The 17,949-nt window shown below is 29.1% G+C and overlaps 1 protein-coding gene across 16 annotated transcripts in view; it reads right to left on the minus strand.

Annotated features, from left to right (window-relative positions):
- The window catches only part of Mbs (Myosin binding subunit), a 308,562-nt gene that overhangs the window by 205,099 nt on the left and 85,514 nt on the right, over positions 1–17,949 (minus strand). For all 16 annotated transcript variants that reach the window (XR_012757331.1, XR_012757329.1, XR_012757330.1 and 13 more), the window contains exons 2-3: positions 11,788–11,918; positions 9,354–9,472 (exon numbers count right to left, since the gene is read on the minus strand). Coding sequence is in view for 9 of the 16 variants with exons in the window: in XM_075372614.1 (XP_075228729.1) it covers positions 9,354–9,472; positions 11,788–11,918 (250 nt within the window). In the remaining 7 variants the exon portion in view is untranslated. The remainder of the gene's footprint in view (positions 1–9,353; positions 9,473–11,787; positions 11,919–17,949) is intronic.

Consider the following 17,949-nt stretch of genomic DNA (forward strand, 5'->3'; position numbering starts at 1 on the left):
AGATAATGGAGTTACACATCAGTGCAAAACTCACCATATTCAAGAAAATAATTGCTACAACCATACAACAGCTATTATCTCATAAAGTAAAATATTTTTAAAAATGTTTTCCTAATAAATAATAGATTCAAAAATGTTGAATACCATTTAACTCCTTTTCTTTTAGATATTAAAAAAGTGAATAACGTTTCCCCCTCGACGATAGGAAATTAACTGACTAGGTGACCACCATAACACAAAAAAATTATATATCGATTACAAGAAATATTACATTTTATCTTTATTCTTGAAATCCTAGACAGAATCCTTTTCTTAGCCATTAAACAAGTAGTACAAAAAGTTTAAATAAATAGGCAATAAAATTAAAGAAATTGAGTAAGGAAAATTTTCCATAACTTCCACAGATATAGGTTTATGTAACAGATCATAGTAGATATTGAAATAAATAATATAGATAAATGAAGAATATAAATAACAGATAATATAAATAACATATTATAAATAATTTACAAGAATATAGATAACAGATATATAATTACAAAGATTAAAAAGAAACCCCCAACCACATAAAAAATGATTGTCAAGAAAATAAAGGAGAGGTGATAAATATAATACATCAGAGCCCATATATAAACAGAGAATATACACCAGGATTATCTGTAAACATTACTAAACTATTAGCCACTACCATAAAAAATGTTACACTCAACATCTCCCCTCTTTTTCTGGTTTTTATGTAAATAAATTCAATACAATTTAAACGTAAGTTCAAACCAAATGCAGAAACTGTTGAAATTCATCAATAAAGTATAAGTTCATCTGTCTACATCCCAATTGTGATTTTTATATGCTTCTTTATTGAGTGACATAGCATTTCCAAATCGACAAAGACTGTAATAAAGTCAACTTTCCTTCTACGCTGTCACTGAAGTTAAATGAAATGTGCAACTGCTTAGCAACGTAGCGTGCTTTACTGCTATGTAGGTGGGATTTACAGGATGAACCAATAAACTACTCAAGTTAAGTTTATTGCATTTAATAAACTCAATTTATTAAAAAAAAATTTTTTTCACTGAAATATTTCTTTGAATTTGGTTTGCTTTTCAATTAAACATATTCAGTTATATAACGTTTTTACTTGTTTTCACTTAAAATCAAGTCTTGAATTTTCAGAATTGTTGTTTATACTAGTGTGTTATTTGAAGTCTTGTGTAATGGAGAACCTGATCCTCTGTAATGCAATAATAGTAATTGTATGTTAATCCTGAAACACATGTGTCTAAGCTGTTAACAAAAGCAGAACGAATGTGGTAGCACTGCAGATGATTCAGTGGTATATAAGTGAGAATAAGAGAAAGAAAGTACGAGAGTATGTGTTTGCGGTTACTACATATTTATGTGTGATGCAGTCAGATGTGTATTTGGTCGGTGTATAAAACATGATGGTCAAATGAATACAAGCATGAATGAGACGATGACTCACACCCACCGGGTTAGCCAAATGGTGAACTCGTCATCGCAAATAAGTTGTTTTGAAGTTAAGAGTTCTACGGTTCAAATCCTAGTAAAGGCAGTTACTTTTATACAGATTTGAATAATAGATTGTGGGCACCGGTGTTCTTTGGTGGTTGGATTTCAATTAACCATACATTTCAGAAGAGGTTGACCTGTGACTGAACAAGACAACACTTCAACTTAAATTCATACATATCATCCTCATTCATCCTCTGAAGTAATACCTTAGGGTGGTTCCAACTCACGTGATTGTCTTGTATTAATATAAAAAAATTAGAAAATTTGTGTGAATGTAGAATTAAGTCTCGAGTTTCCAAACACAGTCTTCTATTCTTGGTTCAGGAAGCAATTATCATGTAGTACTATATACATAAACCCTGATCAGAGGCAATCCCTTTGTCGACGGCTTGTTTCCCTTTCTCGTTTCTCCCATTTCATTACTTACTGTTTTTTTTTCTTGAGCAAGTGCCATTGGACACAGATCAGCCGTCGTTGTTCCATTTGTGAACTTTCTGTGGCTGCTGGTTTCCTATGCTGTGGCTGTATAAAAAAAAGCCAAACTGGTGGCTAAGTCTGTCTACTGGGTAAAAATAAGTGTCCTACTCTTCCAATTGATGAATCAAGCAATTACTTTAGAATTTATTTTTATTTCAAATATAAGCATTTTTAAGTTATACATTTAATCCACAGGAAATTGTAGAAATTTATTCTTCAAATCTTCAAAATTCAAAAAGGAAATACAACAAAGAAGTTACATATTCAATAATTATGGCAAGAACATAATATGGATTAGAAAAACCATTAGTTATCTCCATTACAACAAAGATTAATAATTGACAACAACTTCTGATACTGTTATTGAGATCATAATTTATTATGTACTTTTTTTTAATTATCAAAAGTATGTTTTTTTATATCTGTAAATCTACAGAAAATATGAATAATATTAGTTTCTTCAACAATAGAAAATACAAGTAAAAAAAATTAAAAAACAGAAATAATCTAGTACCAGTCATTTGTACTTTTGATGAAAACATAACTAGTCAATCAGTTGGTGTATTGGCTTCTAGTCCAGCTGGTCTCAGTATACACAAGTTCTAAATAATAAATAAATGTAGAAACAATAAACAAAAAAAATGGAAATCAGGTATGCTTTTCTGTACATAAAACAACTACAGATTCTTATATTTAACAAAAAAGAAGTTATCATTATTATCTCTATATCTATTTTTCAAACAAATAATAAGTATTTGTGAGAAATGTAACTGTTAAATTTCAACTTCTGCAATAACAGGTACAATGTTTAGTATAAACAGAGAATAAACTAGAAACTAGCAACCACACATAACAGTAACAAAATAAATAGATAAAATAACAGAGTTCCAAATTGCTGTACGTAATAAAAAGAAACAACTGTAAAAAAAATTCTACTAGCTTTTAGGTAATTTTTTATAAATTCTGTCACTTTTCTTTTAATATAACATCAAAGGAATAAAAACTAAACAAGCTAATGGGATTATCATAACCATGCTGAAAGAAAATGTTTCTTCTAGGGTTTAAGTAATTCCAGGAAAATCTTTCTCTTTAAAATCTGACATAAAATTTAACTCAAGATTTTTAATCCTTCTGATCAAGTGGAGAGAAAAAAAGTTTTAATTCTTTGTAAACTTTTTTCCAAAATCAATTATGAATACATGTCCAGTATAGAAAAACCTAAATTAACTGAAATCAGTTGGACTCGCTTTACTCCATCCGGTCATGTAGACCTTAAAGGGCAAAAGATCAAAATAAGCACAAGTACATAGAATAATATTTTCCCAAATATAATAAAATTAAATGTAACACTGAAATATTACATTCCTTTTTAAATTATACATTATCTAAGAAGAGAACATTTAACAATAATTCAAAACTACTACGACTAAATTCAAAAAGAATCTATGAATTCAATTAAATGATCAGCTACCTACATGATCATTTGGCAAACAAAAATAAATAAGTGAAATGCTTAAAAACTATTCTTAAACTTCTGGCACCAACAAATAATTCATTTAAATGAGCCAGGAAACTTTTCAAAGTGATGCCACTCTACACTAAAAGAGCACGCTTATTGAAAAAGTAAATTCAGAAACAAATGTAATAATAAACAACACAGTAGAGATTAAATTAACATTTATATATGAATATGAAACCAGAATAACTTAAAAAATAAATTAATATCAAACACTGAGTTAGTTAATAATAGTTAAAATATAAATAAATTTTAAAATTATCATAAGATACTAAATGATACAATTATTATACTAACAAATAAATCGTACAGTCAGTGCAGTTTGTAGCCAAAAATCTAACTTTTTCACATACTAAAATTACATTACCTATTGTTTTAAACCTAAAATATAAGGGTGGTTTGAAAAGTACATGCAAAGTCCAAGAGTTGGCACCACCAGTGCATACAGAGGGGTTTTTCAATTAGTAACTTCTTTTGGAAATATGCACACCAACTTTTGACCTGATCAATTAACATCTTTTGACATCTGTTTGGATTGAGAATATCAAGTGATTTCTAAAAAATGGAAGAAACAGTCTAACGTGTTAATTGACATTACTTTATGTAATGTAATACATATCACCTCGGGAAACTAAAGAAAAACTTGATAAATATTACGGTAAATCTATATCTTCAATTAGAACAGTTTATAAGTGGTTTCAAAATTTTCAAAGTAACCATATGAGCACAAGTAATGCCAGACATTCTGGATCCCTGGATGAGGTCACCACTCCAAAAATGACTAATGAAATTCAAGATAAGGTGTTGGATGACACAATAGAGAAGGTGTATGAAAATATATACTAGTACTGTGGGCATCTCAACGGAACGGGTACATAATATTTTGCATCAACACTTGAACATGAAAAAGTTATCTGCAAGATGAATGTTGCAACTGCTCACATTTGATCAAAAACAAAATTGCTGTGAGGTATTCTATGAGCAGTTTGCAGCTGTTTCAGAGAAATCCATAGGATTTTAAGCATCATTTCATCACTGTAGATGAAACATGGATATCCTAATACATGCTGACCAAGGAACCAGACAATGGGTTGTCAGTGGGGAATTAGCACTAAAGAAGGAAAAGGCTGTTCCTTTGTCTGGGAAGATTATGGAAACTGTCTTCTGGGTTTCACAAGGGATAACCCTCCAACTATTTAGAAAAAGGTTCAACGATTACAGGCAAATACTATGACCCACCGGGTTGGTCTAGTGGTGAACGCGTCTTCCCAAATCAGCAGATTTTGAAGTCGAGAGTTCCAGCGTTCAAGTCCTAGTAAAGCCAGCTATTTTTACACGGACTTGAATACTGGATCGTGGATACCGGTGTTCTTTGGTGGTTGGGTTTCAATTAACCACACATCTCAGGTATGGTCGAACTGAGAATGTACAAGACTACACTTCATTCACACTCATACATAACATCCTCATTCATCCTCTGAAGTATTATCTAAACGGTAGTTACCAGAGGCTAAACAGGAAAAAGAAAGGCAAATACTATGCATTATTAGACAATTTGAAAATCGAGCTCCATGATTGGGCTACAAAAAAGTCCTTTTCCATCACGATTGTACATCTGCTCACTTCTCTGCAGTTGTGGCTGCAAAACTGATAAGAGTGAGGATTTAAACTTGTTTCAGATGGCCCCTATTCTTCAGATTTGTCTCCTTTGGACTGACTACTAGTTCCCCAATATGAAACATTGACAGAAACAGGAAGGAGCTTATATTCAAACAAGGTGATAGCAGGAAGAAATGCCTACTATGCCTGTTATTAGTTGGAAGAATCCTATTATTTAGACAGGATCAACAAACTGAACAGTATTGTATGCAATATATATGCTTAAAATGCGGCCGTTGAAAAATAAAAAAGATTTACCTTTAAAAATTACGTGATTTTATTTTTCCATGGTTTTTATTATTTTCATTTTTTCAAACCAACCTTGTGCAATAAATAACAACACACACAACTGTCAAATGCAATTTTGAATTTAGAAAAAATATTAATTCCTTTACTATAAAACATACAAACTGATAGAAAATAAAAAATTGGTAAGAACATTAAAAAAATACACCAACAATTTTTGTTATAAAATTAAGTTTTTAAATAACAAAATTAGCCGCAAAAGAACCAGAAATTAAAAAATATACTATTACGCACTTCAAGTTAGCACCAGATTAAAAAAAACCTCTTACCAACAGATAATCCTTAGTTTGAAACAAATTTGACAGTATTAACAAGTTTTGAATTAATTTTAGTTTTATAAAAATTTATTTATTTTTTATTTGTATTTAAATTGGATAAGCACAAAAATGGATTCAATATGAAAAGGAACAGCTCACAAAAAGCACTCAAAACTTGAAAAAACACTCAAAAAGTGAGAAAGCTTACTCTTGATACAAATAAGAAAATTAATACAAAAATTGATGTTCAGTAACTTGATGTTACTGAGCAAGTAAGGCAAGGTTGTCAAAACTATGGAAAAATACACATTATATTTTTAATTATATTTTCCAATTAATTTTCTTAAAATTTCAAATAAAAATAAAAATAAAATCAGTGTGACAACAGGCTGTTATCATTATTCCAGAACAATCCAATACTAAAGAATGATGGTGACAAAAACAAAATTATATATATATATATATATATATATATATATTCAATTCAGCTACATGACTGCATCTTTCTTTGTTAAAAAATATCTTCTACGACATTATCCACAAGAAGCTTCTTACCAGAGCACCAAGAGGAACTTCGTCTAAATATAAAAAATAATCAACCATAATCAAATGCACCTAGTTCTCTCAGTAAGACTTAAAAATGATAGAATGTCTAAATACATTGAACTGAGAAACTGAAATTTTTTTCAAGTCTCTTAAAAAGTCATTTGGTCGACAGAACTGAATTTTAATACAAAAATCATATTTAGAAGTAGTTCTACTATTAAAAACCTGTTCTTTTGATATTTGGAAGAATGAAAGAAACAAAAACATAACAAACAAGTATCAAGACTGACTGATACTGTTTAAGGTCAGTACCATAATAAAATAACAAATTTTGGTAATTTTATTATATGAAATAAAACAGAAGGAAATAAAATGCCAAATTAAAAAAAGGGTCTAAATAAGGACTGATTTTTTTTTTAATATTCCTATAAAGGGATAATGTATTTAAATGATATTTTCTTTTTTTTCTTTGAAATTCATCTAATTAGAAATACTAGAAATGATGATTAGGAGAAAATAAAATCAACACAGCAGACACCACTTTACTTTTAGGAAATCTAATAGCGCAGTTTTAGACAATGATAAATTTAGAAATTATAACACAATTAGCTTTCCTTACACAGAAGTAACTAACTATTGAAAGTAGTTTTTACTTTTTTGGCTTTCATAATGTGGAATGGCAGTATCATAGAACATAGTGAAGAACGAATGGCAAAAGTTTTAGTACCCAGTTTTTTTTTAGATTTCTTGACACCTTGAGGACTCAGATTACAAGAATTACTAGGACACAATTCTGTATTTATGATTTTACATGATGGGCAATCATTTATCACTTCCTCTCAAAAAGGTTAATGTACAGCTGAAAAATTTGATTCAATCTCAAATGTATAAAGAGAATATTATATTTTTATAAAATTGGACCAGAGATTTGGGTAGTCGTTTCTAATCCATAGTGGATTATTGATAACCAACAAAGTTTTGCAATAGCAACTTTTTCAAATATTATTTGTTTTTTTAGAACCATTTGTTTTTGTAGGTAATAATCAATAATTATATAACTTAATAACCAACAAGCTCAATCAGCTAAAATTGATTTCTAATAGCTAACTGATAAAGGCTAGGGTAAGAACAACAATCATAAAATAAATTGCACATTTAGTTTTAACTAATGTTTATGAAGACATTTCACATGATTTAGTTATTCCTAGAACCTCCTCTCAATTTATGCAAGAACTATCTTCCTGATAAAAGTTTAATGGTTAGTTTGGAGCTAATCAATTTTTCTGTAAAGAAATTAAAAACAAATAAACATCAAATTGATAATCTTTGTTCCCTTAAATAGTTATGTCAAAAATCATAACATCTTTCAATAACTAAGCTACAGAGGTTTTTAATGAATTTTCTTTAGATGCACCTCAGATTTACCAACTGGGTAAAACAACCAATTTTTAACAAGGAAAAGGATTTAATTTATTTTTTTAACAAAACTGTTTAATAATTAATAACAGACAAATTACCACATTTATTCTCATAAGCTCTCAACATTTTTCATGAATTTCCTATTTAATAAAATGTTGAGGTAAAGGTCTTAATCCTATCATTGTAATGATTGAATGATTACTGCAAGAAAGATGTATAATATTTGATTACTATTTTACATGTCAGTGTCATACATGACAGCAACTATTAAAGGTTTAACACAAACAGGTACAGCATGTAAACAAAGATGAATTTTATTATAATATCCACATCTGCCACTACAGGAAGAGTACAAGGGTTAATACTGTTATGTCTCAATTATTAGTTCTTTATTCTGTAACAAAATAAATAGAATGAAACAAGTACATTCCAGTTTTTGGTTTTATTCATTCCAAGTGAATTTTCTTCACATTTTTCATTTACCTTTCAGTACACAATTGATTTCAAACTTGTAAATGTGTCACATCTCAGTCACATTCTTCTTCTTTTTTAAAAAAATTATTTTTGATTAAAAGTTACGGTTTCAAATAAAAAGAAAAAAAACCTTGTTCAATTACATTACCAAAGAATTAAAAGTTGCGTCCTATTCAAACTGTTGATCATGATAAACAAAGGTATGCTGCTAAACTTCCCATTTTAGCAACTGGACCAAAACTTTCACATTTTGCTATTTTCAAGCAAAAGACTTTGCCCAAAGAAAATTTCCCAAAGGAGAATTATTTAATGTAATGAATATGGATGACGGTATACATTTAATGGATGAATGATAGAAATTAATGTGATTTCCTAAACTCAAAAGCTTGAGAAAAGTAAAATCTATATCCACCCCTGGATATATATATTTTTTAACTAAAAATATGAAAAATTCATTATCGAAGAATAATTCTGAATTAGTCATTTTTATTCCAGGATTAATTTTTCTCTTTCAATCTTTAGATGTACGTATTAATAATACAACTTTTAAAGTTAAATTAAAAGAATTTTTTTCTTCTTGGATGGCAAACAAGATCATTCATTTACACTCACTGAACGACGAATTACAAGACCAACTCTCTCCGTGGTGTGAATGTATATTGATTGCATGGGAAAATATATCTTCAGAGCTAATGATTAAAAGCTTTAAAAATTGTTAAATTTTAAATAATACGAATGGGGCGGAAGATGATATCCTCAGTGAAAATGAAGAGGATGAAGGCTGATTCTGAATCTGGATGTGAAAGTGAAGGTGACTAACTAAAGCTTAGCAATTGTAAATCATTAATAACAATCCATTCATAATAATACCAAAAAATAAATCTGTGAAACTGAATGTTTTTTATTTTTTAATAATACCAAATCTTCCATCTATTTAAGTTTTTACGTGTAAATGAGTATATATTCAAAAGTTTTTGTTTTTTCTCATTAACCTTAATAGTAGCCAGTGGGTCTTATGTGAATAAATACGGAATTATTTTTCAGAGGAAAAAATAGTTTTTAATTTACATTCAAAACAATATCATAATATCACCCAAAAACAGAAAAACTTCATTAATTTTTAATGTAAAGAAATAAACACGGTACCAAAACATAATGATTTTTACCTCTTTCATCAAGATGTTGTTGTAATAAATCCTCCATTTCATCCGACTCGGCAATATCCAGCGGTAAGTCACCATCATTATTAACTGCAGCTACATCACCACCATTCTCTATCAAATATCTGATAAAAAAAAAGGCAAAAACTATAAAACCCAAAAAAAAACACATAAGATCACTCCAAATTTATATCTTACAGAAAGTGTACTAAGATGAAGCCAACAAGAAAAAATAAAATTATCTGATCAAGAAGATACAAAAGAATTTAAAAAGTAAAAATGAAAAAAATATATATAAGAAATTAACAAATAAATGTCTGACCTTAAATCATTAAAGTACAGACCCCTACAGTTTTTCATATGCTAATTATTAAAATACAAAAAAGAAAGTAAAACATCTTAACATATTAAACACCTGCAATCAAAAATGTGCTCCATGTAAGCGGGTATCGTGTTCTATTATCAAAAAGGCAGTTGTAATAAATGAACTTTAATAGAATACATCAAATATGTTACAGATTTAACAGCATATCATGTAAAAAATGAAAGTGACATTTTCAAAATTAGAAGACATGAAAGGTCACAATAAGGAATCATTTTTAATAAGCAAGTCTCAGCAAAAGATCTCTGATCTGAACAGTCTTTGACAAGTAGCTGAATAATTTTTTATTAATGAAAATGACCATAAAGTTTGACACCACAAAAAAAATATAAACCTAAAAAATTCTGTGATGACAATATTATAATCAAAACACTTTCATGTATGTTAAAACAAATTTGTAATTATGGCTTTCATTATAATTTGCCATTCTTGACAATAATTACAAAATACCACACCATGCAAATTTAAAGTAAACAAAATTCTGCGTTGCTTCCCTAAACACAGCATACAGGAGTAAATATGATCCATCCACAGATACGAAACTTAGTTACCAAAAACGGAACTAGCAACACCAAGACCCTTTATCTATCACATTCATATTGTAAGAATAAATAAATAAAACATTTGCTATAATAACTTCACTTTTGTATTCAAATTATAATACAAAGTAGATAATATATCAAGATGTCCCACATCTTTATTAATTGTAGTTGCAAAGGTATCAAAAAAACGATACAAAAAATACAAAATGTATAAATCATAACATAAACTTTAACCACAACATCACTTAATTAATTAACAAATAAGAATTATTAGGTGCAACTACATAACTTCATTTAAAACAGTATTCATGAACAATGATCCAAAATTTGAAACGATCAGGGAATAGTTTGTGAATTAGAATCAGTCAAAGGCCTTCCAAATCATGCTCAAACAAGACCTTTTTCAGATTGGCCTAAAAAAAATGTCAAATAAAAACCGTTTAAAAAATACTTAAAAGCACATAAAAATATACGGGCTAAATTTTTCTATACACTAAACAAAAATCTGACAGCACCTTTATGAATTGTTTATACAGAAAATTGCTATATAATCAGTACATAATAAATATTGATTTGAATTTTTAAGATTTCAGAGGACAAGATTTCTAAAATAGTAATGATAATTTGTCAACTAAACTTAAGATTTTTCTCTTTCCTCTGAATGAGATGGCATGAAAATGTTATTTACAAATTAATGATTTGAATACTATTAACACAGGACATAAAAACAACTATTTCCCGTATCTTATGCTGTAAATTAAACTTGAAAGTAATTAAAATAAAAATTTGGTCTTCATAAGGTTTATCCTTCATTAGAGAAACATTCTGTCTGTTACCATTTAAAGATAGATTTTTAAAGATTATTTAACCATAATTTAAAATCAAAAATACCCTTTTTACAATGAAAAAAAATTAAAATTAAAAAAAAATAATGGAAAATTTATTTTGATCAAAAACAGGTGAAAAATTAAGCATAAAACAGTCAGCAGATGGTAAATGTAATTGGTACAACTGGAAGGATGTTTTTCCCCCCCAAAAAAATTAAAATTAATTTTTGTATATTTTTTAAAAATCATTCAATGTCAGACAAAGTTGATCAGACTACAAATTATATGAGAAAAGTATTGTTCCTCTAATTTTAGGTCCAACAACTTTACAAGTGAATTCCTCTCACATTTCAATCCAATATACATTTTAATCTTTAATTTCCTATCAATTTTAGGAGCGACTAAAACAGATTATTTCCAAACAGAATGACTAAAATTTACATTTTCCATGTATACAATTGTAATTTTTTCTTTATTTGCCAAACATGTTCAATTTTTCTAGGGAAAATTCAAAACTATCAAAACAAAACATATTCCAGCAAAGATTAGATATTACTGATTTCCAGTCAAATATTTTCAATTTAACAAAGAAAACTAAACTCAGATGTGCTTAAAAACAAAACAAAAATTAAATAACACGGAAAAGAAAAGTAAGGAGTTCAAGATAAATAAACAACATTGATACTTACTTAGCTATACTGATAAAACCACAAGAAGCTGTAGCATGTAACGGTGTCCAACCTTCATTATCACCTCTATTTACATCGGCACCTCTGCTAACAAGGAATTCCACCATGTCCAAATTGTCATCTATACACGCCTAACAAACAAAGGAAAAGAACAATGAAATCAAGATAAAATTATTAAACAATAATATCAATGTATATTAACTAAAGATAGGCAACAGAAACTGATCATTTTTTCAGTCTGTATTATACATGGCACATTCCAGAATGACTGAGTGAAAGCAGAGACATGGGGACAATCACTAATAAAGATTAATTTAAATTACATGCAAACCAATATTTCATATATTCATAAAACTGCAATGGATGTAAAATGTTTTAGGTACTTACATATTAGCATCACCGCGGCTACAGCTTTAGGTTATGTTGACTTCGTGTACTGACAAAATAACTATATACGTACTTCGTACGTATATCAAAATAACCTAACTAAATTTAACCTACGCTCGCTTCGCTCACTAACCTCGGTACTTACGTATTAACGCCACCGCAGCTACAGCTTTATTTAAAAACAAAGAAGTCAATCGGATTTCGGTGGATTAACATTAACTGGATTTTGGTGCTATAACCTGTATTGTATTTCGGTGCTATAAGTTGTATATATTATGCATATTTAATGGTTATTATAAGAGGTTAGCAAGCGAAGCGAGTGTAGGTTATATTTAGTTAGGTTATTTTGATATACATACGATTTGTCAGTACACAAAGTCAACATAACCTAAAGCTGTAGCTGCGGTGGCATTAATACACAAGAACCATTTTTGAATTCAATCCTAAAAAAGCAGTTTTAGTGGCATACCTGTAAAATAATCCCAATCAATGGTATACCTGCTCACACACTGATTTTGTCTCTTCATTATTAAGAATTACTGGATAAATGGACACGGTTTCAACAGAATAAACTGGCTGAAGAACATGAACAGGGTTGTAAATAGTAAATAAATTGTATTAACAGAAATTCCAATGATACTTGTGTTAATCAAGGAGTAGAATTTTGTAAATGTAAACATTTAAATCATGTAACACCACTTAAATAAAAAAATTGTTCATTGTTAATCAGTCCTTTTGCATTAATTCTGATATTGATCATTCAACATCAAGAAAAATAAAAAAAAATTGTAAATCTTGTTTTCTACCAAGTTTATGATTGCAGGAGACATTCAAAGGATCACAGAACTCAAAAACAAGTTATACATCTGCTTACCTGGATATGAAAAATATTATTTATGTATAATCCACTGCGGATTTTAATAACTTAATAACCATTAAATTCATAAGAAATGAGCACAGAAATGAAAACAGTCAATTGCGTAAACCCCTTCCTCCAAGTCAAACAGATCTACAGTTTTTCCAAAAGTTCATAATCAGAGAAAACTGACCTGTACAACAAGCAAACAATATCCATCACTAGTGGATCGACTTAAAAAACAAATGAACCAACGAGCAAAAGGGACCCTGCAGATATTAAGAAACAAATAAACACAGTTTTACACAAAATGCGTAAGAATTTTTCTTTTAATATTTATGTATATACAAGTGCCATTCAGAAAGTTCTAAGCCTGACAAAGGAATAACAAGATTTTTTTCAGAAATTTTTATTTTTCAATGAAGTCATTTTCAATGTGAAATTTGATATGTTTAGACTAATGACTTTCCCACTTTCATTAATTCAATCAATAAAATGCAATCTGTCCATTTTAAATGGCAGTGAAAAATAAGCGATTGTCGGTATTTACCAAATCGTTTGAAGTGAATCTTCTTCCACCGAGCCGTTTCTTCAAGTTTGGGCGAGGAAGTAATCGTTGGATGCCAAACCCGACTAATAAGTACAGCTGAAGCACTTTAAAGTAAGTTCATGGATTTTGTCAGCAACAAACCAAGACTTGTGGGCAGAAGCATTATGGGGTGAATGAGCATTTCTTTTTTTGCCAGATGTGGACATTTACCCTGAACAGCACCCTTGTTGAAGATTTTTGTGATGATTTCACCGATTATAGCAGTTTTGGGGCATCCTGAATGTTCATCATCTTGAATAGATGTACAACCATGTTTATATTCAGGACCCAACTTTAAAATGGAAATTATTTATTTTTGTAAAAAGGTACTTTATTAACAGCTTAAACTTCAATTTGATCTATTTTTCAGGAAATATTAAAACTTGTTTGCTTTATTCTATTGCAACAAACAAACATTTTTGTGTAAAAACAATTCATCCAATGATAACCCTAACCAAAACGGCTGTCATTTTATGTTGTCATGAGGAGTTTAAAAAATTACCCTACAGAACACTCCAAATATTAGTTTCATACCTGAAAAATAGATCGTTATGAGGTATCAACATTGAGTAAAATTTCATTTTTCTATTTAACAGCTGAAAAGTTAAGATAATTTATTAATAATTGTTTATATTTATTAATGCTGTTTTATATATATTAAATATATATATATATATATATATATATATATATATATATATATATATATATGAGTGTATGTGTGTGCAAAGTAGTGTGCAGATTAATCCGAAAACACAGTTGTTATTCAATAAAAAATAACTTCATACCTGTACAATTAACAAATATCTAGTAATTAATATGTTCTCCTTTATTCTAAATTATTTCATGTACAATTTGGCATCGATTCAACAAGCATACTACACACTTTTCTGATTTTTTCATCATGAAACCATACCAATATTATTGCTTCAATGAGGTCAATTTTTGTGGTACAATTATTTTTGAGATTCGTTTTTTTTACTATTGCCCAAAGATTTTCAACTGGGTTTAAGTCTGAGAAATTGCCTGGCACGGGAGCACTTTGTTTTGTTTTTTTAAAAAAAATTTCACTTTTTTGTCAGTATGGTATGGCCACAAATCTTGTTGGAACACTCCATTGCCTTGCGGGAATTTTTTTGATCACATCCCTTTCCTTCAAAATCTTGATATACCCATCACTTTTCAACATACCATCTACTGGAAGTAATGAACAAGCACCTTCAAATGTGTAACAACCTCAAAACATTATTTTCTGTAGATGTTTAACTGACTGTTGGATATGGTGATGTATTTTCATCTGCTGTTTTTCTAACATATGGAACCTTTGCTCCTGAACAAAAAAATGTGACTCCTAGAACAACATACCATTTTTCCAGTCTTCTTTGATCCAGTTAGCTTTGGCCCAAAAGAGCCTCTTTTTCCATATTGCTGGTGTTATAGTTGGCTACTCTTTAGCTAGTCAACAAGCTTTCTGTTAAACTGCAAGAAATCGGTGTCTAATAGTTGTGACATGTATATCTGTTCCATTGGCTGCTAATTCTCGATTTAGGTCCATAGCAGATAATTCTGGATCAAGTTAATTTTTTTCTCACTAACAACCAATCGTGTAATGCAATCATTTTTATTTTAAGGTATAATTTCCTTTCCTTTGAGGTGAAAAGAAACTAGTCTCTTTAAATTATTTTAAATTATCATTCACTGTCCCTAGTCTACACCTCACTCAGAAGCTATTTGCCACTGTGTCATACTGGTATGCTCAAAAAATGAAACAATTTTTGAACTCTTTCTTGGAGTTATGTCCATTATTATACATTCAAGACGCAGAAAGAAAAAAAAGAAAATATGATTCTGCAATAAAAAATGAAATAAACTTTCACAAAACGCTATTTATAACATGAAAATTGCTAAATAACCTCACATTACAGAGACAACTTAAAGAATGGGTGTGGTCAAGAAATATAGCCACAATATAGAAACAAACAAAAAATTCCGTATTCGGTTTAATTAGCACGCTACTGTAGATAAATATACGTATTTATTATATCTGTAGAATATATACAACTCCACATGATTTAAATGAAATTAAACAAGAGACAGGCAAGACCTTTCTCACCCACTGAAACGGGTGGAAGTAAAAAGTAAAAAAGGATAGCGTCCTTTAAATATTTAATGTAGGAAAATTAACTTAAAAAACTATAATAATAATAATTACTTTGAAAACACACTCAAAATTAAAAAATAATGTCTTTTCAATGATTATTTTAACTTCGCAGTAAACCAAAAACCAATTTCTTAACTTGACGCCGAATTTAAAATGTCGAAATTTAAGGAATTAAAAAATTATATTATTTTACTGTCCATTATTTTATAATGTTTGGCATTAATGTTTATGTTAATAAAAACAAGCCAACAAATATGATACCAGTTGGAAAAATAATTGCAAGAAACTACGTAAAAGAGTGCTGTAAGAGTACAAGAGTGCTTATGCTATCGAGCGTAAGCTAGCTGAAATGAAGGTTTTAAGTATCACTTTTTATTGTAAGTTTTCCAACGACGTGTGTTTAAATTTTCTTTGAAAATCCTGTGAATGTTTACACAACATCGACTGTTAAAAATTACGTTATAATGATCCAATAACAAGCAATGACGACGACAAAAATGAAATCATCAAATCGCCTAAATAAACAACAATACAATTTGTATTAAAAAAAAAGTCGTAAGTCACCCGAAAAAATTTACAACAAAGGACCTTTCTCTACAAATGGTAAACAAAACTGTCGAAAAAGTAAAACTGAACATATACACACATAAGGAAAATAAAATTACACGCGGGTTTAATCGAGAACCGCCTCCTCTTTTTCAAGTGTTGAAAATGACATAAGCGCGTAATAATGTACGTAGCATATATATGACTCATTCATTAATGAACACATAGTATTAGAAAAAAAATACTGTATTTCGACGACAGCGTCACATGCACGTGAACAAACGCATAAACATAAAATACAACTAGTAAAACCGATGAATTAAAATAGTTGAACGCTGTCAATATTGGAACGAATCCAGTGGAAACAGATCCGATCCGATTATTATCGTTTATTCACAATAATAACGGAAAGAACATAAAGGCGACAGAGCTCCTTTCCAATCATCTGTTCCATTAATAAGATGTTAAAAAAAGTTACGTCGCAATAACAAATCGTAAATATAGCCGCCCTACAACAAGAATACATACATTCCACCAAAACGATTTACTCAAGGTCTTATACCGAATTAATCACAAGAAGAAAAAACTTTAAAAAATGTTAGTAATGAAATGCGAATAAAATTAATTTAAAACAAAAACAACGAAAGCAAATATGTTAAAACTAAATCTAATATAACTCTTACATTAAACAAACCAAATTATAATTATTACATTTACTTTCTGATTGTTACAGAATGCAATATAGAGAAATAGCTCGCGCAATGTTTCGTTTAATATCTCCAAAAAACGGGTATGCGAAGAAACTTTGGAAGTTTGATGAATGATTTTTATACATGGGACATCGATTCAATAAAATATTTGAAAAATACGATGACGGTGAGGAAATAATGTAAAATGTATAGGATCTCCAGAAAAATTTTCAGAGTAAATTTTTTTTCTTCGCTTTTTATTACTAACATTTATAAAAACAATTTTTTTATTTTTTGTTTTAAACAAGCTGTTTCGTACAATATTTAACTTAAACTAATTTCAATAAGGGTAGATTTTCACTAATTCTATTGTAATCTAATAGTTCATTATCATAATATAAATATCTTATTATAAATAAAGTAAATTATCTAATAGTTAAATATTATAGTTAAAAGTCTGATTTATGGTGTTGAAGTTATAATTTGATGAATATCTCAAAAGAAACTGAGAAGGTAACGAATATCATTAGCTGCTTTTACCTCCGAAGATCACAAATATGAAAACTTGACATTTGGTTAACAACGAAAGATCCAATAACACTACTATATACATACATTAACAGAATTGGACTTTTACCTCCGCTTATTTATTTATTTATTAAAAAAATTAATTTTTTAGCGGGTGACAAAAAGCAAAGCCTATCGGAGATACAACCCAGAACTTTCCGGATGAAAGGCAGAGCGCTATTACTTGACTAAGGAGATCGCCAACAATTAATTAAAATAAACATTAAATTTAAAATTAAAAATTCAAAATAGAATCAAGAAAGGCTACTTTTACGTAATCAGAATAATAAATATTATAATCTAATAAATCAATCCAATTCATAGGTAATTTTTTTTTAATTCCGGGACCACCGTTAGGTATTGCTTC

The sequence above is a fragment of the Lycorma delicatula genome, chromosome 8, assembly GCF_047948215.1.
Source record: "Lycorma delicatula isolate Av1 chromosome 8, ASM4794821v1, whole genome shotgun sequence".
Lineage (NCBI taxonomy): Eukaryota > Metazoa > Arthropoda > Insecta > Hemiptera > Fulgoridae > Lycorma > Lycorma delicatula.